Source organism: Hylobates moloch, unplaced genomic scaffold (assembly GCF_009828535.3).
Source record: "Hylobates moloch isolate HMO894 unplaced genomic scaffold, HMol_V3 SCAFFOLD_18, whole genome shotgun sequence".
Lineage (NCBI taxonomy): Eukaryota > Metazoa > Chordata > Mammalia > Primates > Hylobatidae > Hylobates > Hylobates moloch.
This window is the reverse complement of record NW_026652293.1, coordinates 46,554,676-46,577,087: the sequence shown is the minus strand read 5'-3', so window position 1 is coordinate 46,577,087 and position 22,412 is coordinate 46,554,676. Positions and strand designations below refer to the sequence as shown.

At 39.1% G+C, this 22,412-nt stretch overlaps 1 protein-coding gene across 2 annotated transcripts in view; it reads right to left on the bottom strand.

Annotated features, from left to right (window-relative positions):
• The window catches only part of FLVCR1 (FLVCR choline and heme transporter 1), a 40,484-nt gene that overhangs the window by 10,127 nt on the left and 7,945 nt on the right, over positions 1 to 22,412 (bottom strand). For both annotated transcript variants that reach the window (XR_004245045.2, XM_032136863.2), the window contains exons 3-8: positions 16,850 to 16,990; positions 6,039 to 6,106; positions 4,070 to 4,173; positions 1,759 to 1,869; positions 1,159 to 1,264; positions 500 to 611 (exon numbers count right to left, since the gene is read on the bottom strand). Coding sequence is in view for 1 of the 2 variants with exons in the window: in XM_032136863.2 (XP_031992754.1) it covers positions 500 to 611; positions 1,159 to 1,264; positions 1,759 to 1,869; positions 4,070 to 4,173; positions 6,039 to 6,106; positions 16,850 to 16,990 (642 nt within the window). In the remaining variant the exon portion in view is untranslated. The remainder of the gene's footprint in view (positions 1 to 499; positions 612 to 1,158; positions 1,265 to 1,758; positions 1,870 to 4,069; positions 4,174 to 6,038; positions 6,107 to 16,849; positions 16,991 to 22,412) is intronic.

Sequence of the window (22,412 nt, the reverse complement as noted above, 5' to 3'; positions counted from 1 at the left end):
TTTTGAGACAGAGTCTCGCTGTTGCCCAAGCTAGAGCACTGGTGCGATCTTGGCTCACTGCAACCTCTGTCTCCTGGGTTCAAGCAGTTTTCCTGCCTCAGCCTCCCAAGTAGCTGGGACTACAGGTGCGTGCCACCACAACTGGCTGATTTTAGTAGAGACGGGTTTTCGCCGTGTTGGCCAGGCTGGTCTCAAACTCCTCACCTCAAGTAATCTGCCCGCCTCTGCCTCCCAAAGTGCTGGGATTACAGGCATGAGCCAACACACCCAGCCTTTACTACTCTTATTACAACAGTTTTGCTTGCTATGCAGAGTAACTGTATTGAATTTGAAATCTGCAAAATGAAGTAACAGATTCATGTCCTTAGAAGAAAGCAAATAATGTCCTGCTTTTTATCTCACTTTTTCCCCTTGAGTTCTGCCAAGCTATTGAGAAGCAATATACATGAAAATTAACACATGACACAAGTCCTTTTGCCAGGCAAACGCCCTAATTTACCTGTTAAAATGATGCCTATAAACATCCAGACACAGAGAAAAATGTTTCCTGCCTTAGAATCATAGTCTGATGTGAGCTTTCCTTGAGCCAATGTGAACAAAATTCCAAATATCTAAAATACAATAAGAAAAATAATTTGTTATTAAGTGAACTTACTTAAAGCAAGTATAAAGTTTTCACCAGAACTTTTCTTAACTTATTTTGTTTATATGATTTGGTTTCTAGAAACATTCACCGAAAAGTTGAATTGTTAAAACAAAAACCATAGTCAGGCTGGGCGCAGTGGCTCACACCACTGTGAGCACTTTGGGAGGTTGAGGTAGGTGAATTGCTTGAGCCCAGGAGTCCAAGACCAGCCTGGACAACATGGCAAAACCCCATCTCTACAAAAAATAACAAAATAATTTAGCTGGGCATGCTGGTGTGCACCTGTAGTCCCAAATACTCTGGAGGCAGAGGAGGGAGGATTGCTTGAGCCTAGGAGTTTGAGGCTGCAGTGAGCCATGACTGTACTACTGCACTCCAGCTTGGGTGGCACAGCAAGACCCTGTCTCCAAAAAACAAAACAACAACAACAAATAAAACCATGGTCAAACTCATTACTCACTAGAGTATCTCGTACAATAATCATCTCAGGTTTAGAGAAATCGGAGGTTTACCTGTGCAGAAGCATTAAGAAGACCAGATGAAGTACCTTCAGATTCAGGGTAAGTGATTTCAACAGCAAATTCAAAACCCAAAGGGAGGTAACCAGTCATGAAGAAGCTAGGAAAATAAATCCAGAATTACAGAAAGAATTATCAGAAAGTCACAAACACATACCGATGCAATCATTCTGCCTGTCGGGCTATTCTAATGACCAAATAAGTGAATATTTTGAAGTTGCTATGTCAAAGTAAGAACTATTATTATTGACCAATCAGCTCAAGGTTACAGAACTGGAAGCAACAAATACAAATTTTTTTCTGAGAAAAATTTACTTCTAGTTTTATAAGTCAATTGTTTTTGTAACCAAATAAAGTTACACAGATTAAGTAAGGCTCATCCATTTTTTTTTACCTGTGGTATACCAAAAACCAATTTAAAATAATTTTTAATAGTTCTTAAGAATTACATGTTTATATGCATAGAATGAATCCTTTAAAGTTTAAAATATTGAAGAACCTTTGGATGAACTGAAAAAATTAAAGACCAGAGTAATAATACTTCAGAATTATAACAGCATGCTATCATTCCTCCTAAACACATCTGATACTTACCCAAGCACCCCTCCAGTAACAAACACGATGATAATGTATCCAAGGTTCAATGTGAAAGTAAAGATAACCATTCCAATAAAAGACAAAATATAAACTATCAGAGTAGTCTGTCTAAAACAAAAACAACAAAGCTGTTAGTATTTTGTCTGATTCTCCCAGGAATATAAAAATCATCACTCTTATCTGTTCAGTAATGAATCTTTGTTTTTCAAAGTTCACCCCTTCTTGTCTATGGAAATATGTATCCACCAAAGCATAAATTTTAAAGCATTTTTAATTTAAGATTCAGCAGCACCAGAAAACCACACCATATTGAATGCTCAGATGGGGATCCTTTTATAGGAATAAAATCATTTTTATGCCACCAAATGGGATAGTTCCCTATTCACATTTCAAGATTCGGATCAAATTCTACCTCTTCCAAATGTCTTCTGTAACCACACCAGTTTATAAGAGTCTCTCTTTCTTCCAAATTCCCTTATCATATTGGCACTATAAAACTTATGACATCTATTTTAGTTTGTTATATTATTTAACTTTTCACATGTGAATGCCTTATTTGCTCCATTTAGACCACAAACATCTTAAGAACAGGGATCACATATTGCTTGCCATAATTTTCATCTAAGAGAGATGTACACAACAGGAGTTTGGTGAATGAATGGCAGTTACCCTGAGAAGAAAGCCACAGTGGCAAAGAACACATGTCTATGCCTATCAAGTTTTCTAAATGTATAATGGATGAAAGACTTAAGAAATTTAATCCTTTACATATGCTCCCTTCATCTATAAATCAAGTAGGTTTCACTCTAAGCTATCACTTTACAGTAATGAAGCTACAGCAAGTGTTGTCTTAAATTATAGAAGAATTATCTTGAAGAATTTCAAGATTAGAGATACTTTTGGTAGGGTTTAGACTAATAATATCAAATATATCTTGAGCCTTGAGAGGTACACAGGACACAGTTCCATATTTCATTCATTTATTCCTTAATAGTTTCATTCATTCATTTGCAAGTACAGGGGGGAAGTTTTGGCCTGTTGCAAAATGTGGTGATTCTTTTCACTCCCAGAGCAAAATATGCTGCCTCTGAAACCCCTTTCTTAGTCTCCCAGTTGGTATCATTCATTTTCTTTGGTATTAGCATTTTGGTGGTTCCATATAATGTACAATTAACAGAGTATATTCTTTCTTTTTTTTTTTTTAGACAGTATCTTGCTCTGTCACCCAGGCTGGAGACCAGTGGCACGCTATCTCAGCTCACTGCAACCTCTGTCTCCTGGGTTCAAGCAATTCTCCTTCCTTAGCCTCCTGAGTAGCTGGGATTACAGGTGCCCACCACCACACTTGGCTATTTTTTTGTATTTTCAGTAGAGATGGAGTTTCACCATGTTGCCCAAGCTGGTCTCAAACTCCTGGCCTCACGCAATCTACCTGCCTTGGCCTCCCAAAATGCTGGGATTACAGGCGTAAGACATTGTGTCAAGCCAGCATTTTCACATTATGCATTATATTACAGTTAAGTGGTACTGAAGTCTGGGGGTACTTTAGCCAAGAAGTTCTTACCAAAATAAAGCCTTATGCTCAACAATAATTTTTTGATTGGAAAGAAATACTTCTTTGTTTTTGCATTTAAGCCCACAACATAAGAAAAGAACAAGATAGGCTGAGTGCAGTGGCTCATGCCTGTAATCCCAGCACTTTGGGAGGCTGATGTGGGCGGACTGCCTGACCTCAGGAGTTAAAAACCAGCCTGGGCAACATGGTGAAACACTGTCTCTATCAAAAAGTCAAAAAATTAGCTGGGTGTGGTGGCACACACCTGTGGTCACAGCTACTCAGGAGGCTGAGGTGGGGGAATCACTTGAGCCTGGAAAGCAGAAGTTGCAGTGAGCCAAGATGGTGCCACTGCACTCCAGCCTGGGTGACAGAGTGAGACCCCACCTCAAAAAAAAAAAAAAAAAAAAAAAAAAAAGAACAAGATAAAGTCTATCAAAAGTCAAATATTTCTCAGAAATGGCTCTTTTTAGAATAGAAATAATTCCTTCAGAAGTGGTAGGTATGAGTACTGTTAGAAAGAAGGGGCTCATAAAGTATCCAAGTTCTCAAAATTGAAATAAATGTGACCAATAAAATAATACAATACATAGAGTAATGAAATACTTGTTAAGTGAAGAGAACCTACTAGTGTTTAGAATCCGTATCTTTAAGTAATAACATGTTTTAAATTTCTTGAAATAAAAAGCAAATTGTCCTTTAAAATCAAAATACCTTTGGTTATACACCATACATGTATTTACTTTCACTTACTTGTATGTTTTAGTATAATCCAGCCATAAGCCACAAAGAATAGAGCCCACCATTCCAGCTACTACTAGCGTTAGCCCAATCCTTCCAGCATTGACTTCTTCTCCCTAAAAAAAATTTGCGTAAGAAGTTGATCAAATAAATGGATTAACTAATTCAGACTCTTCACATTCCCACACCTTTTCATAGTCAATGAAAATAATTAGACAAAACTAAGCACACAGTAGGAAGATTTAGTACACGTGTCAGGGTGGGAGGGGAGGGCAGGTAAAGAATATATAAAAGCATTATAGTTTAAAACCAGAAAAAAAGCCTAAAATAATAGAAGAAATAAAAAAGGAACATTTTCCTTAATCCTCTATGGTTAGAAGTACAATGATTTTTGTTAGGATTCTTTAGTATAGATAGTCATGTGCTCCATAATGACATTTAGGTCAACTCTGAATCATATATACAGTATGATCCCGTAAGATTATAATACCGTATTTTTATTCTACCTTCTCTGTTTAGATATATTTAGATACACAATACTTACCATTGTATTACAACTGCCTACAATATTCAGTAGCATAACATGCTATACAGGTTTGTAGCCTAGGAGCAATAGGCTATACCACATAGCCTAGGTATGTATAGGCTCTACCATCAGGTTTGTGTAAGTACACTCTATGATATTCACACAACAATGAAATTGCCTAGCGAATTTCTCAGAAGGTATTCCTGTCACTAAGCAAGGTATGACATTGTATAGATATCTGAAAAGGAGGTTAATCGACAGCTTTTACATAGTACAACCGCTTTATCCTTTCAAAAGCAAAGATACGTCAATCGGAACTTGATATTTATTTATCTATATTTATGCTGAGTTCCCTTAAAATGTTTTGTCTTTTTCCATATAACCAATCATATTATTTCCTAAAAATAAACTTAGGTATTGTCATAGGGATAGTAACTTCTGCTTTCCATATTGTGTGTGTGTGTATTTTGTTTTGTTTTGTTTTTTTGAGATGGAGTCTCACTCTGTCACTAGGCTGGATGGAGTGCAGTGGCGCTATCTTGGCTGGGATTACAAGTGTGAGCCATGGCGCCTGGCCTGTTTTTTTTTTTTTTTTTTTTTTAAGATGGGGATTCGCTCTTATTGCCCAGGCTGGAATGCAATGGCACGACTGCGGCTTACCACCACCTCCACCTCCCAGGCTCAAGTGTTTCTCCTGCCTCAGCCTCCTAAATAGCTGGGATTACAGGCATGCGCCACCATGCCCAGATAATTTTGTATTTTTAGTAGAGACAGGGTTTCTCCATGTTGGTCAGGCTGGTCTCGACCTCAGGTGATCTGCCTGCCTTGGCCTTCCAAAGTGCTGGGATTACAGGCGTGAGCCACTGTGCCTGGCCATACTGTGTGTTTTATAAACTGGGTTAAATATGTTATATTAAAATGATGGGAGGCCATTGTTTTGGAGTGAGCTCCCACGCTAGGCCCAACAGACTAGACCACATAGAATGGTGTCACTAATGCTAGGTGCCACATAATCAAACTAAACTTTAAAATGGGCCACTTTTCAAAAAAAAAAAAAAAGGAGATTCAAAGCAACCTATCAGATGGGGCCCAGTCCCCTTTGTTTTAATCCTATAAGGAAAGTAACTTTGTAACAACCAATCTGCTCTTTGTTCCTTGTTTCTGCTTTCTTCAGCCTTTTTCTGCCTATAAAGCCCATCTCCTCTGCTCAGCTCATCAGTACCTTTCTAAATCTTTAGATGGGATGCTAATAAAGTAATTGATAATAAAAGCCAACTAGACATTTAAAGTTGTGGAAATTTCATTTTTTAACAAATATATTCCCAATTAAAACAAATGTAAATATTTGATAGCAACAATGTCATAACCCTTAATCTCATGACCCTGCTAATGACGTTATATTGCTAAAGAAAAATTCTTGGCCAGGCATGCAATCTGATATAAGCAGAAGCTTACCTCATAATGTGTCAATATCATTTGATTTAATAACGTTGAGACTGAATAAAAGGCACCAGTCATGATACCTACAATAATAAAGATGATATTAAGTCATGATACCTACAATAATAAAGAGAATACTAAAAGTGTGTAATTTACCAGTTCATGAAGTGACATGGAATATTATGTGACAATTGTGGAAACATATTTCTTAACACAGTTGATAAAGGAAATTAAAAACCATTGCCATTCCCTTTCAGAACATGGACTAATGAATTTAACGCCTAACTGTACTAAAGATATAATAGCAGAATTCTGTCCTAACACTATTATTATTTAGATTGAGACATAGTGACCATAAATCATACCCCCACACGCAACACATATATGGCAACCAGTCAAGCAATGGATTGTTTACTGAATTTCCACAACGTACTACTATAGCCAATGAATGTGCAAAGCCTAACAGAAACTGTGCTTCAGAGATCTTACCCTTTTGTATCAAAGACTTACTGAAAATTCATAAGACAAAATCAGTTAATACTTTTTTTTTTTAGATGGACCCTTGCTCTGTTGCCCAGGCTGGAGAGTAGTGGTGCAATCTCAGTTCACTGCAACCTCCGCCTCCTGGGTTCAAGCAATTCTACTGCCTCAGCCTCCCAAAGGATACTTTAAAAGTGAACAATAAAAACAACTGGTTATGAGAAGCACAGGATAGGTTTGAATCCTGATGTCTCCTAGCATGTATTGTATGAATTTAGGTAAGACTCTTAACCTAAATTAAGCTAAAACTTAAGTTTATTATTTATCTATTATTAAGTATTTTAAGCATATAAAATAGTATAGAGAACATAACGAATATCCTCATGTATCACCCAGATTTGGCAAACATTAATATTTTTCCATCTTTGCTTCAGATTCGTTTTTCAGACTTTTCCCAATCCTATTCTTTACCAAAGGCAAGCCCTAGCTTGAGCTTGGTGTTTATCATTTTATATATTACCATATACACATATTCATAAACAATTAGAAGTATTCTGTATGTATATAAATATTATTTGTATCCATCTGCAACTTGCTCTTATTACACAATATTGAGGTGGTTTTGAGATGTATCCATGTTGATTTTTTTGTTGTAGTTCATTAGTTTTCTGTTGTACAGTATTCTATTATGTTAATATACTTCAATTTAATTATCTCGTCCTGTCAATAGACACTTAAGGGTTTTTTAGTTTTTACTGTTTAAAACAAGACTGCAATGAGTATTATGTTTTTATTCTTATATATAAGGGCTTCTCTAAGTATATATCTAGAGTAGACCTTCTACTTTCTAGATACAAGCAATTTGCTCTTCAAAGTAGTTATCCGTTCATACTACCAGCAGAGTTCCTACTGCTCCACATCCTTGCCAAATTTGTTTTCACCAGATTTTAAATTATTTTGCCAGCGTGAATGTGTGTGATATTACATCTTACTCCAGCTTTGATTTGTATTTCCTTGATTACTGGTAAGGCTGAATATCACATAAGAACAATACACACACACACACACACACACACACACACACACAAATGTCTTCTGGTGTCCTTGGATTGTTTGCTCTTTCTGATTTGTAGGAGTTATTTTTAACTAATACTAATCCTTTGTTGGTTATATGCATTGCAGACAATTTTCTCATAGTCTAAGTCCTGTCTTTTCCCTTTTTCAATAATGTCTTCCTAGAAAAGATTATTTTAATGTAATCATATTTATCAATATACTTCTTTAGGGTTTATGTTTTTTGCATTAAGAAATTCTTGGCTGGGCGCAGTGGCTCATGCATGTAATCCCAACACTTTGGGAGGCCGAGGCGGGTGGATCACGAGGTCAGGAGTTCGACACCAGTCTGGCCAAGGAGTTCGTGACCAGTTTGGCCAACATGGTGAAACCCCGTCTCTACAAAAAATACAAAAATTAGCCAGGCGCAGTGGTGTGCGCCTGTAGTCCCAGCTACTGGGGAGGTTGAGGCAGGAGAAGTGCTTGAATCCGGGAGGTGGAGGTTGCAGTGAGCCGAGATTGTGCCACTGCACTCCAGCCTGGGTGACAGAGCGAGACTCTGTCTCAAAAAAAAAGAAATTCGACAGAGAGAGACTCTGTCTCAAAAAAAAAAAAAAAGACAAAGAAATTCTTTGAGAATACTAAAGATGGTCTCCTATATTTGTTCCTAAAACTTTGAAGTTCTTACTTTTACTCTTTGGTCTCTACTACAATTCATTTTTATGCATGGTATGATGTAGAGATCTAATTTTAGTTTATTTTTCCCATATGGACAATCAATTATCCTGGGACAATTTACCAAATAGTTCCTCTTCTACAAAACCTCAAGTTTTCCTATATGTATAATGTACTAGTTATTAGAGCAGTTTGCAAATATTCTAGTTTTTATTTTTCTAGGCATGGAAATATGACTTTAAATATAAGCAAAGGTGACATTCCCTGTTTTCTGCCTTAGTAATCACGGAAGCATTTACAGAGATGTCAAGCTGTATCCTTGAATAACTCTGATGAGCAGAAACTAGCTGCCAATTCACACTGGACATGTAGTTTTAGCAAGAAATAAACTTTTCATGTCTCAGGCCACTAAAATTTTTTAGCAGTTTTTTTTTGTTTTTTTTTTTATACGGAGTCTCGCTCTGTTGCTCAGGATGGAGTGAAACAGCATGGTCTCGGCTCACTGCAACCTCCACCTCCCAGGCTCAAGTGATTCTCCTGCCTCAGCCTCCTGAGTAGCTGGGATTAACAGACGCCCACCAACACACCCGGCTAATTTTTGTATTTTTATTAGAGACAGGGTTTCACCATGTTGGCCACACCGGTCTTGAATTCCTGACCTCAGGTGATCCACCTGCCTTGTCCTACCAAAGTGCTGGAATTACAGGCATGAGCCACTGCACCTGGCCAGCAAGATTAATATAAGCTAGCCTAGGACAAGTGACACCCAAGGTAGGTCTCTGGGCTCTCTATTCTGTTCCAGTGATCTGATGTCTATCCCTTACTCATGGCATCTGAATTACCATAGATTTATAAATTTTGATAACTAAGAATGAGTCCCTCACCATGTTCTTCATCAAAATTATCTTTGTTGTTCTTGGCCCTTACTTCACTCATAGGAATTTTTACAGTTGGTTTGTTCCATTACAATCCCTGTTTAAACTGGAGGTTAAAGGATGAGACCTATAGCTGGTCTAAAAACTTGTTAACAACACTTATCAAAAACACCTGGGTAACTGGCCTTTGTTATGCAACTTCCCACTGAGCTCAGGAATGCACGTGGACCAGGCTGGGTTAGCCTGCGGAAGATGAGGATAACAAATGAGGCCTGTGCTCAGGCCTGAGTGTACTCTACTGCACTGGCCCTATGGTGATTTTGAATCTGATACATACTGAAATAAGGATAGCAAGAATTTGGATGAAGAATTATAACAGCCAAAAAAAAATACTATGTTATTTGAACCTAGAGTATGGTATCTAAGTTTCAGAGAGCAAACAGCAACAGTTGGGATAGTAAGGGATCATCTTTTCTCCAAATAGTGCAACCTCAAAAAAAAAAAAAATTTGGCCGGGCGTGGTGGCTCATGCCTGTAATCCCAGCACTTTGGGAGGCCAAGATGGGCGGATCACATGAGGTCAGGAGTTTGAGACCAGCCTGGGCAACATGGCAAAACCCCATTTCTACTAAAAAATACAAAAAATTAGCTGGGCATAGTAGTGCGTCCCTGCAGTCTCAACTACTCCGGAGCCAGAGGCATAAGAATTGTTTGAACCCAGGAGGTGAAGGTTGCAGTGAGCAGAGATCACATCACTGCACTCCAGCTTGGTCAACAGAGTCTATAAAGATATCTATTTGTATTATAGACTTTATTACAGATAATTTTTTTCCAAAAACAATTTTATCTTAGTCCATTTGGGTCCTGAGTTTGGGACACTGCATATATGATCGCGAAGCTCTATTCTAGAAGTATTATTCCTTATCCAGAGTATCCCACATGCAAGACTGCTCCAAGCTTATATATATCATATTAGGCATGGAGGGGGACAGGACATGTCTAAAAGGTATGATGTGACCCTCATGCAAACATTATGGTCCCTAACTCTGGACCCCTTTGGTGAAGAACATGAAGTCGAGAAACTACTCGAACTTTATCAGAAAATACTGTTGAACTCTCCACAGTGTTTCCCAACTCCTTCCTCCTTATAATTCCTTCAACAAATAAACTCTGTTTAATTTCCTAAGCAGTTTCTGTATCTGGTTTTTAAAAATCAATCCAAATCTACAACTGGCATTTGATAACACAGTGGTCCTGTAAGGATTAACTGGCATCCTGATAATCTTAAATCTTTCATAACATGGTATATCCCTCCATTTAAATTATTTAGGGGAGAGGTGGCTGGAGAAAAAATAAATTATTTAGGGCTTTTTTTTTTTTTTTTTTTTTGAGACAGGATCTTACTTTGTCACCCAGGCTGCAGTGCAGTGGCACAAACACAGCTCACTGCAGCCTTGACCTCCTGGGCTCAAGCGATCCTCCTATCTCAGCCGCACAAGTAGCTGGGACTACAGGCACAGACCACTGTGTCTGGCTAATTTTTGTATTTTTTGTAGAGATGAGGTTTTGCCACATTGCCTAGGATGCAGGTCTCCCTTTATTCCTTTCAATGTTTTATAATTTTCTCTATGAAGTTATTTTGGTATATTTATTCTAAGATATCTTTATAGTTTTAGGTGCTATTATAAAACATATCTTTTCATAGGAATGCCTATAAATACATATGAATGCAATTGATATTTTCACATTGTCAGCTATTTAGTAACTTTGCTAACTCATTCTTATTAGTTTTAATAGTTGTCTCTAGGTTCTTTTTTTTTTTTTTTTTTTTTTTTTTTTGAGATGGAGTCTCTCTCTGTCGCCCAGGCTGGAGTGCGGTGGCACCATCTCAGCTCACTGCAAGCTCCGCCTCCCCCCAGGTTCACACCATTCTCCTGCCTCAGCCTCCCTAGTAGCTGGGACTACAGGCACCCGCCACCAGGCCCAGCTAATTTTTTGTATTTTTTAGTAAAGACAGGGTTTCACCGTGTTAGCCAGGATGGTCTCGATCTCCTGACCTCATGATCCGCCTGCCTCGGCCTCCCAAAGTGCTTGGATTACAGGCGTGAGCCCTGAGCCTGGCCTCTCTTGTATTATTTTAATAGATGGGTGATCACCAAACATTTTCTGTAAAGGACCAGGTAGCAAACCTTTGTTAGCTTTGTAGGACATATGGTTTCTAATGTAACTAATGTAACTACTCAACTCTGCCCTGGTAGTTCAAAAGCAGCTATAGACAATATGTAGACAAACAAAACTTTAATATAAAAACAGGCAATGGCCAGATTTGGCTCATAGGTCACAGTTTGCTGACCTCTGATATGCACAATCATATTATGAGCAATAACACCTTTTTTTCTGTTTCGTATACCTTTTCTTTTTTCTTGTGTTACTGAGCCAGCTAGGACCTCCAGTTAGATGTTGAACAGAAGTGATGACAATAAATATCCTTAAGGATACTTCTTATTGATTCTTAAGGATAATGGCTCTAACGTTTGCCTTTAGTATAATATTTGCTATAGGGTCTTTGTAGATAAGCTTTATCAGGTTCAGAAAGTTCATTCGTTGGCACCTAATTAAACTAAAGAGCTTCTGCACAGCAAAAAAAAAACTATCGTCAGAGTGAACAGACAACTTACAGAATGGGAGAAAATTTTTGCAATTTATCCGTCTGACAAAGGTCTAATTATCCAGTCTACAAGGAATTTAAATTTACAAGAAAAAAAAAACAACCTCATTAAAAAGTGGGCAAAGGACATGAACAAACACTTCTCAAAAGACATTCATGGCTGGGCGTGGTGGCTCACGCCTGTAATCCAAGCACTTTGGGAGGCCGAGGCAGGCGGATCATGAGGTCAGGAGATCGAGACCATCCTGGCTAACATGGTGAAACCCTGTCTCTACTAAAAAATACAAAAAATTAGCCGGGCATGGTGGCAGGCACCTGTAGTCCCAGCTACTAGGGAGGCTGAGGCAGGAGAATGGTGTGAACCCGGGAGGCAGAGCTTGCAGTGAGCCAAGATCATGCCACTGCACTCCAGCCTGGATGACAGAGCAAGACTCCATCTCAAAAAAAAGACATTTATGTGGCCAACAAACATGAAAAAAAGCTCAACATCACTGATAATTAGAGAAATGCAAATCAAAACCACAATGAGATACCATTTCATGCCAGTCAGAATGGTGATTATTAAAATGTCAAGAAACAACAGATGCTGGTGAGGTTGGGGAGAAGAAGGAACACTTTCACACTGCTGGAGGGAGTATAAATTAATTCAACCATTGTAGAAGACAGTGTGACAATTTCCAAGATATAGAAGCAGAAATACCATTTGACCCATCAATCCCATTACTGGGTATACACCCAAAGGAATATAAATCATTCTATTATAAAGATACATGCACATGTATGTTCACTGCAGCACTATTCACAATAGCAAAGACATGGAATCAACCCAAATGCCCATCAATAATAGACTGGATAAAGAAAATGTGGTATGTTTACACCATGGAATACTATGCAGCCAAAAAGAAATGAGATCAGGCCGGGCACGGTGGCTCACGCCTGTAATCTTGGCACTTTGGGAGGCTGAGGCGGTGAATCACCTGAGGTCAGGAGTTCGAGACCAGCCTGACCAACATGGTGAAACCCTGTCTCTACTAAAAATGCAAAAATTAGCTGGATGTGTTGGCACTTGCCTGTAATCCCAGCTACTCGGGAGGCTGAGGCAGGAGAATCACCTGAGCCTGGGGGGGCGGAAGTTGCGGTGAGCCGAAATTATGTGCACTCCAGCCTGGGCAATAAGAGTGAAACTCCGTCTCAGAAAAAAAAAAATAAATGAGATCATGTCCTTTGCAGGGACATGGATGGGGCTGGAAGCAGTTATTCTCAGCAAACTAAGGCAAGAACAGAAAACCAACCACAACATGTTCTCACTTATAAGTGAGAGCGGAATGATGAGAACACATGGACACATGGTGCACGGGGGTGGAAATAACACACATTGGGACCTTTGGGGTTTGTGGGAGGAAGAGCATCAGGAATAATAGCTAATGGATGCTAGGTTTAATACCTAGGTGATGCCTGAGGTCAGGAATTCGAGACCAACCTGGCTAACATGGCAAAACCCCATCTCTACTAACAACACAAAAATCAGCCAAGTGTGGTAGCACACGCCTGTAGTCCCAGCTACTCAGGAAGCTGAGGCAAGAGAATCACTTGAACTCGGGAGGTGGAGGTTGCAGTGAGCCAAGATCACGCCACTGCACTCCAGCCTGGGTGACAGAGTGAGAAACCAACAAAACCGAGATTGCAATTAACTTAATCATTTTTATGTATAGTCAGGTGTTTTTTTTTTTTTCTCAGATGGAGTCTTGCTCTGTCACCCAGGCTGGAGTGCAGTGGCATGATCTCAGCTTACTGCAACCTCTGCCTCCTGGGTTCAAGCGATTCTCCTGCCTCAGCCTCCCGAGTAGCTGGGACTATAGGTGCGCGCCCACCACGCCCAGCTAATTTTTGTATTTTTAGTAGACATGGGGTTTTGCCACGTTGGCCAGGCTGGTCTTGAACTGGCCTCAAGTGATCCACCCACCTTGGCCTCCCAAAGTGTTGGGATTACAGGAGTGAGCCACTGTGCCCGGCCCCAGTAAGTATTAAGTGATGTGGTATCAAAGACACCAAAACTCCACAGATACCTGAGTGTTCACTGAAGGAACCATCTAACACCCTCGCTGGTGCCATTTTCTTCCTCCCCTTTGTCTATTCAAATCCAACCCTCTCTTCAAGGCCCAGCTCAACCACTCCCTTCTGTGTGACTCTCCCTGCCATCCCTAGGCCTTCCCTTCATTTATCCTTTCTTTTTTTTTGAGATGGAGTCTGGCTCTGTCACCCAGGCTGGAATGCAGTGGCACAATCTCGGCTCACTGCAAGCTCCGCCTCTGAGGTTCACACCATTCTCCTGCCTCAGCCTCCTGAGTAGCTGGTACTACAGGCGCCCACCATTACGCCCAGCTAATTTTTTATATTTTTAGCAGAGACGGGGTTTCACCGTGTTAGCCAGGATGCTCTCGATCTCCTGACCTCGTGATCCATACACCTCAGCCTCCCAAAGTGCTGAGATTACAGGCGTGAGCCACTGCGCCCGGCCCATTTATCCTTTCTCAATGATAGGCCTCAATGAAGGCCTTCAGCATGCACTTGCCATACAACTTATCTTGTGTTGTTATCCTTTTGATAAATACCGACTATATTGTTGCTTTTCAAATGTTTATATTATCTCCCCAATTAGATGATCAATTTCCTATGGGCAGAAATCATATATCATGCCTCTTTCTAGCCACAAGGCATCTAGAGCACTACTATACATTTAGTTGGTATCTGATAGATATTGATGGAATAAATAAATACAAGAATGAACACTGAAATGAACAACAAGTGAGGCAAACATTAAGCTAGCTCTTACAGGATTGCTTACAGAAAAAAGAAGCACATTTCCAGTAAAAGAAATATTGGCACAAAATTACAGAGACTAGAATTAACAGTGTATATGCATGTGGAGATGTGTCTCTGTGTGTGTGTGTGTGTGTGTGTGTGTGTGTGTGTGAGACGGAGTTGGTTATAAGTGTGGCTGAAAGAGAATTTTGTATTGGGAAAGTGAGTGATAAAAGAGTGATAAGAAAAAAGCCAGGCCGGATGTGGTGGCTCACGCCTGTAATCCCAGCATTTTGGGAGGCCAAGGTGGGCGGATCACAAGGTCAGGAGTTTGAGACCAGCCTGGTCAACATGGTGAAATCCCACCTCTACTAAAAAACAAAAATTAGCTGGGCGTGGTGGTGTGTGCCTATAATCTCAGCTACTAAGGTGGCTGAGGCAGAAGAATTGCTTGAACCTGAGAGGTGGAGGTTGCAGTGAGCCGAGATCGTACCACTGTCCTCCAACCTGGGCGACAGAGTAAGACTCCATCTCAAAAAGAAAAAAAAAAAAGAAAAAAGCCACCTTAAATGACAGGCAAAATAAATGAATTTGCTCTACTATTTAACAATAAGCCACTATATTTTCTCTATATCTAATTAGGAATTTTAGGTTTAACCGAAACAAGGAAGTAACCAGCAAAATTAAGAAAATGAACTATGTCATGCAAAAGTATTAATATATAAGGATGAGATGATACGGCATCTGGGATTTGCTTTAAAATATTCCAGGAAAGGCCGGGCGTGTTGGCTCATGCCTGTAATCCCAGCACTTTGGGAGGCCAAGGCGGGCAGATCACCTAAGGTCAGGAGTTTGAGACCAGCCTGACCAACATGGTGAAACCCCATCTCTACTAAAAATATGAAAAATTTGCCAGGCATGGTTGTGGGAGCCTGTAATCCTAGCTACTTGGGAGGCTGAGGCAGGAGAATTGCTTGAACTCGGGAGGCGGAGGTTGCAATGAGCTGAGATCACGCCACTGCACTCCAGTCTGGGCAACAAGAGCAAAACTCCATCTCAAAAAAATACATTCCAGGAAAAAAACTGGAGGAAATAGATGAAGCAAGAATGGCAAAATGTTGATAACTGTTGAAGCTGGATGATGGCATACACAGGACATGGGTATATAGGAATTTATTAGATTAAATGTTCAACTTTGGTGATTAGCAATTTCTACTGAAAAAAAAAAAAAGGAACTAATCCTGATAAAAATAGTTTAGGTCAGGACTTAATCTGTTACAACTTGTAAAACATTTATGTACTAGGGTGTGTATCCCCAAAAAATGTGAAACAGAGAACAGCAGTGAGTGATTTCTGGAGGCAAGTAAGACAGAAATAGGGAGTGCTGGTGTTCATGTAAATGGTGTTAACACAAGAAACAAAGAATGAACTGTCAGAAAACTCTGAAGAAAACCAAGTGTGTTGGTATCTGCAGTCAAAGCTACAGTGTCAGGATGAATACCTGTCAGCTACCCTGAAAGATCTGGAGAGAGAGAATTTTCTTAGATGTCAGAACTGGTTAAGGTGAGTTCCTTAATGTCTAGTTTTGACTGAGTGGTCAAAACAGATGCCAGCTTGCACGGTGTCAAAGAAAGGTATTGTTGATAGCATTTCCCACCTGCTTACATCAGGATAACTACAGTTCACAAACGGCCTAAAATACTCCATGAGAACTCACAAAAGAAGACCGAGTTACTCTATTTGAGAACTACTTTTCTTTTCTTCTCTTTTTTTTTTTTTTGAGATAGTCTCACTCTGTTGCCCAGGCTGGAGTGCAGTGGCGCAATCTTGGCTTGCTGCAACCTCTGCCTTCTAGGTTCAAGCGATTCTCCTGCCTCAGCCACCCAAGTAGCTGGGATTATAGGCATGCGCCACCATGCCCAGCTAATTTTTGTATTTTTAGTAGAGATGGGGTTTCACCATATTCACCAGGCTAGTCCCGAACTCCTGACATCAAGTGATCCACACACCTCAGCCAACTCAAATGCTGGGATTACCAGCATGAGCCATCACACCTGGCCAAAAACTACTTTTTAAAAATTATTATTTTTAAAAACATGTAAGAAGATCCATCCTGGATTTTCTGCTTTTAGTTTAAAATTTAAGTTCATGATTACGCTATAGAGTTAACAGGCCAATCTCACTGAAGTTCAAACCACTAGGTTAAATGAAAAGAATCCACAATGCTGAAAGGCTCACGCAGACATTAAAGAAAGTAGAAGAAAACCACTTACCGTAAGTGATCAACAGAAGGACAAAAGGAATGTTTTTAAACAGGTTTCTTACTGATTTCTTATAGGAGTACCCTTCAGGGGGACTGTCTTGAAGAGCTGCTTGAGCCTGACTTGGTGGATACCGAGGTTTTTCTTTGAAGGCTGAGAACATACATGAAAAGGATTATGTATATTTAATATATAGACAATATGTTGTTATATATTACAATATGTAATTATATGTATCTTAGTGAGCAGACAGAATACAGTTTAAGTTTAAAGAGGTAATATAAGTTTTGTATGGTAAGGGTTTTCATTTTCACTGATTTCTAAGTGAAGTATAGTTTAACACGGTCATCTCAGTTCTCTGAAACTGACTAAAACTCAGAGATACGGCCAATTCACATAAGTGAACTGCAAAACCATCAACAATATGCCACAACCTTGCCTACTGATTATTCTATTTTTACCTAAGAAAGACTAATTTTTATTACATCAAATATTCAACAATTCTACTTTTAAATTCAGTTGAATTTGTAACTAGAGATAAACATGAAGGCTGGGCACAGTGGCTCATGCCTGTAATCCCAGCTCTTTGGGAGGCTGAAAGGGGAAGAACTCTTGAGCCTGGGAGGTCAAGGCTGCAGTGAGCTGTGATTGCGCCACTGCACTCCAGCCTGGGCAACAGAGCGGGACCCTGTCTCAAAAAAAGGGAAAATAAAAGAGAGAAATAAAAAATCAGGTATGAGGAAGCCAATATACTATTGAACTTTTAAAGGACTTGAGTTAGTAGCCATTTTCTTCTGAAATTTGATATAAAGTTTATCATCTGATCCAAGTGCACCTCTGGGATTGAAAAACTCCAGGTGGATTCATGGAAGCAGAGCTAGGCCTTGCTAACTCACTTGAGCTGCATATGGAAAGTACAGGAGTAGAGCTAAGAGACATTAAAGTGTAGTATATGGTGTCTGACACTCTAAGTTTTAGCACTGTCCATTTCTAGTTAGAAATTTCACAGCCATCCCAGGCAGACATCTAGAGACCACCTTTTTGCTGTGCAGGAAAGGATCGACCAACTTTCCACAAAAGATGACTACAGAGAGATTCCTTTGGGGTTAGGCTAACCAGAAGTCAAGACTAATTCATAGGCCAGGCATGGTGCTCACTTCTGTAATCCCAGCACTTTGGGAGGTCAAAGTGGGTGCATCACTTGAACAAGAATGTCTCTAGAAAAAAATTGTTTAAACTAGCTAGGCATGGCAGCATCCACCTGTAATCCTAGCTACCTGCGAGGCTGGAGCGAGAGGATCGCTTCAGGATTGCTTCACTTAGCTCAGGAGTAAAGGCTGCAGTGAGCTGGGATCATATCACTACACTCTAGCCTAGGTGATAAAGCAAGACCTTGTCTGTAAAAAACAAACAAAAATCACAAAAAACTATTTACAGAAGGGCTGAACTGCTAAAATATGGTACAGCAGAAATTAAAATCTAGTCTTTGTATTGACTCAAAACTTTAAACTGTCTCAAAATTGTTAACTACAATAGAAGGAAAATACTGTACTTCATTGAATCTAAGATATTCTAATGTTTGCAGTCAATGATCTTGCCAGGTATCAATAGAAGGTCTTCACATAACCATGTCTCAATTACCACAAATGTTAGATGCCACTGATTATTAAAGGCATCTTGATTTCAGAGATTTAATGGAAAAAGTATACCTCAGGATTGGTGAAACAGGATAAATTCAAAAAGAAAAAAGAAGCCCGGCACAGTGGCTCACACCTGTAATCCCAGCACTTTGGGAGGCCAAGGCAGGTGGATCATTTGAGGTCAGGAGTTCGAGACCAGCCTGGCCAACATGGTGAAACCCCGTCTCTACAAAAAAATACAAAAATTAGCTGGGCATTAATGGTGGCACATGCCTGTAGTCCCAGCTACTCGGGAGGCTGAGGCAGGAATTGCTTGAACCCAAGAGGTGGAGGTTGTAGTGAGCCGAGACTGTGCCACTGCACTCCAGCCTGGGCAACAGAGTGAGACTGTCTCAAAAAACAAAACAAACAAACAAAAAGAAACAGAAAGAAAAAAGAAGGTACATGGATTCAGAAAATAATATTGTTTAGGAATTTTTTTTAGAAAGTAGGATTTTTCTGCCATCCTCAGCCAGACAGCAAGAAAAAAAAAATTTTTAATAGAAATTAGGATTTTTTTTAAATTGGCTATTTCTTTCTTCCAACAAGGAAGACCTGCTTTGTAGTTTGAAAGAAGGTTAGATCTGATGGACCTATCAACTGGAATCATTTGGAAATTTAAAATAATACAGATTTTGAGATTCTACCCAAGGCTCAATGAATCAGAAACTCCAGGATGAAGCCAAAGAAACTGTTTTAAACAGAAAACTCCCCAAATGCTTTTGAAAACCAGCCAGGGAGAAACAATCACTGGGAAAGTAAGAAATTACCCTGAAAATTTCCATGAAATATTATAATTCTCTAATTATAGAGACACAGTTTCTGCTAAAATTTTTTTAAATTACAGCTCATTGCTGGCCAACACATTAACTGTGATATAACTAAAACTTATCAAACTAAAATATACTTCTGGCCGGGCGCGGTGGCTCACGCTTGTAATCCCAGCACTTTGGGAGGCCGAGGCGGGCGGATCACGAGGTCAGGAGATCGAGACCAGGGTGAAACCCCGTCTCTACTAAAAATACAAAAAATTAGCCGGGCGTGGTGGCGGGCGCCTGTAGTCCCAGCTACTCGGAGAGGCTGAGGCAGGAGAATGGCGTGAACCCGGGAGGCGGAGCTTGCAGTGAGCCGAGATTGCGCCACTGCACTCCAGCCTGGGCGACCGAGCAAGACTCCGTCTCAAAAAAAAAAATAAAATAAAAAATAAAATAAAATATACTTCTACTTTTACAGATCTCACAACTAATTAAAGAGGAGATATAACTCATAAATATTTACTTTTTAATATCCTTACATTGGAAGGCTGGTACACATAAAAGGTTTAAGTTGCAAATCTTCCTCTTCCTTTCATTCTATCTGATCTTGTACTGTTAGGATGTCTGTTGTCCTTTCCTGAGTCTCTTTGTATCCTAATCAGATAGGAAATATCTCTTTTTACTAAGATTGGTAATGCAGAACTCACAGTTATAAAATAAAGTTTCAGAAAGTAAAAACTATGCTTACAAGGTAGTCATGGGTATTTAATGAATCTTAAGTCTCTTACTTTTTTATTTACCATGGCAAAATAAATCTAAATGGCCCAAATCTGAACTGAAATGCAAAAATGAAAATAATTCTGACTTCTGGCTGGGCGCAGTGGCTCACGCCTCTAATCCCAACACTTTGGGAGGCCTGCGGCAGGCGAATCACCTGAGGTCAGGAGTTGGAGACCAGCCTGGCCAACATGGCAAAAACCTGTCTCTACTAAAAACACAAAAATTAGCCAGGGGTGGCGGGCGCCTTAATCCCAGCTACTTGGGAGGCTGAGGCAGGAGAATCACTTGAACCCAGGAGGCGGAGGTTGTTGTGAGCCAAGGTTGCACCACTGCACTCCAGCCGGGACGACAGAGTGAAACTGTGTCTCAAAAATGAAAAGAAAAGAAAATACTTCTTACCAGTCTTTATATCCATTACATTTATTTTTTGAATACAAGAGTTATCCGTTAGTTTCAGGAAGTCAAACTATCTTTTGGCAAAAATCAAGCCCGTATTTACCAGCTACATGTAGGAAAGTCAAACTTAAGTCTACTTGAAGAAAGAGAAACAAAAAGCCACAGATCTATGACCTTGTTTATGCCTAACTGCTATTTTCAAAGGATGAAATATGGCTTCTTTCTCCTTTGAAACAGAAAAATAATAGCTTTCTATTGTCTTCTCCCAACCAAAAATTTGCACCAATAAAACAACTGATTATTTGAAGCAGTTATTCTCTACTTCTGGCATTAGTCTTATAAAGTAGCCAAAATATTCTCGAGCACCACATTCAAACTTTTCCTCCTGTGATGAATATGTTGCAAATCTATTGCTGTTTAGGGCCACTTTTACATTTTAAAACCATATTTTAACATTTTTAAAATTTCGTTATTTGTCTCTGTGTGATTCAGGCATATATTATATATATTAGGTTATTATAAGACAAATAAATGTTTGAATCCTGGCTCTGCCTCAGCTAATTGTATGACTTTGAGGAAGTAAATTCCTGCACTCCAGCCTGGGTGACAGGGCGAGACCCCATCTCTTAAAAAAGAGTCAAAAGTGAAATTATGCACACGTTATATGCTTCTGTGTTTAAGTACATTAATATTTTTATTGTGATTACTTTTGGCTTCTGTCATCCACTCATTTTAGTGAATCAGGAAAGTATTTTAATTGACACATGAGTTAAATGACATAGTTTACTGCTCTGCTGCACAAGAACAGCTTTTAAATACAACAGCATTACCACTTATGCAAGAATCTGAATTCGAAAAATAAGGCTCAGTAAAAATTAAAATGGTATTTTTTATCTGTAACTTTTATATAAGGAGTTACATTATCTAGGCTTAAATCTGACCTTCAGTGTTTACTATCACCTTGGACAAATTAGATTTAACTAAATTCTGTGCCTCAGTTTCCTCGTCTATAAATGGGAATAATATTGGTACCTTCCTCATAGAGTCATGAGGATTAAATGAGATACAGCCTGTAGTAAGCCTCCAAACATGTTTGACACATACCAACAAACCAAATGTTTGAGGCTATAATAGAGTTCTCCGAATAGGAATAGGGTATTAGTGTGAAATTCAGTGGAATGCTTGGGTTAATTCCTGGAAACACTAGATGGATTATACTCAATATAAGCTCCATGAGGGAGAGGAACAGTTACGTGGCATGAACCTTTGAGACAATATTTTAAGCAGACTGCTGAGTATCAATTTAGTACATGTCACATTGCGGAAAAACCTCAACAAAATTAAATTATTTTATAAGAATGTGGTGGGACTTCCAAAGTAAGTATGGGTAGAATTTAGAGAGAAGTAAAATCACCTTTTAGTAATTAAGGAACTTTATTTGGTATGGATTTTTTAAATAATCCAAAGTTTGCTCAATAGCAAATATTTGGGAATGAGGAAAACAAGTACGTGTTGTTTAAATGTCACAATTTTCAACTTAAGACTTTCACATCACAACTGTATATTATCTTGCTTTTATAATATGCTTGGTATCATAAAATTAAAATTAGAGTCCTCCAAGCAAAAGTTGACAAAGAGCCTTTTTTTAATGCCATTTTTCCCATTATGTTCCCCTCATTTCTATTTCCACTCTCTACCTGTAGGCCATAATTAGTTAAGTACATAATTAGATCTCTCTTTTAATTTCTCAAATAACAAAGGGTAATATGCCAATAGTCATACCTATTATTATCATTCTTGGTCTCCCTCCTTCAACAAGTAAAAATCTTTTATTTGTAGCAGTTTAAACATACACACATCACATGTATGATTTCGTGATATCTTACATGCAATCTCTTTCTCACTTCTTTCTGAGACAAGCAATTGAAGAGGATTTTTTTTTTTTTTTTTTTTTTTTTTTTTTTG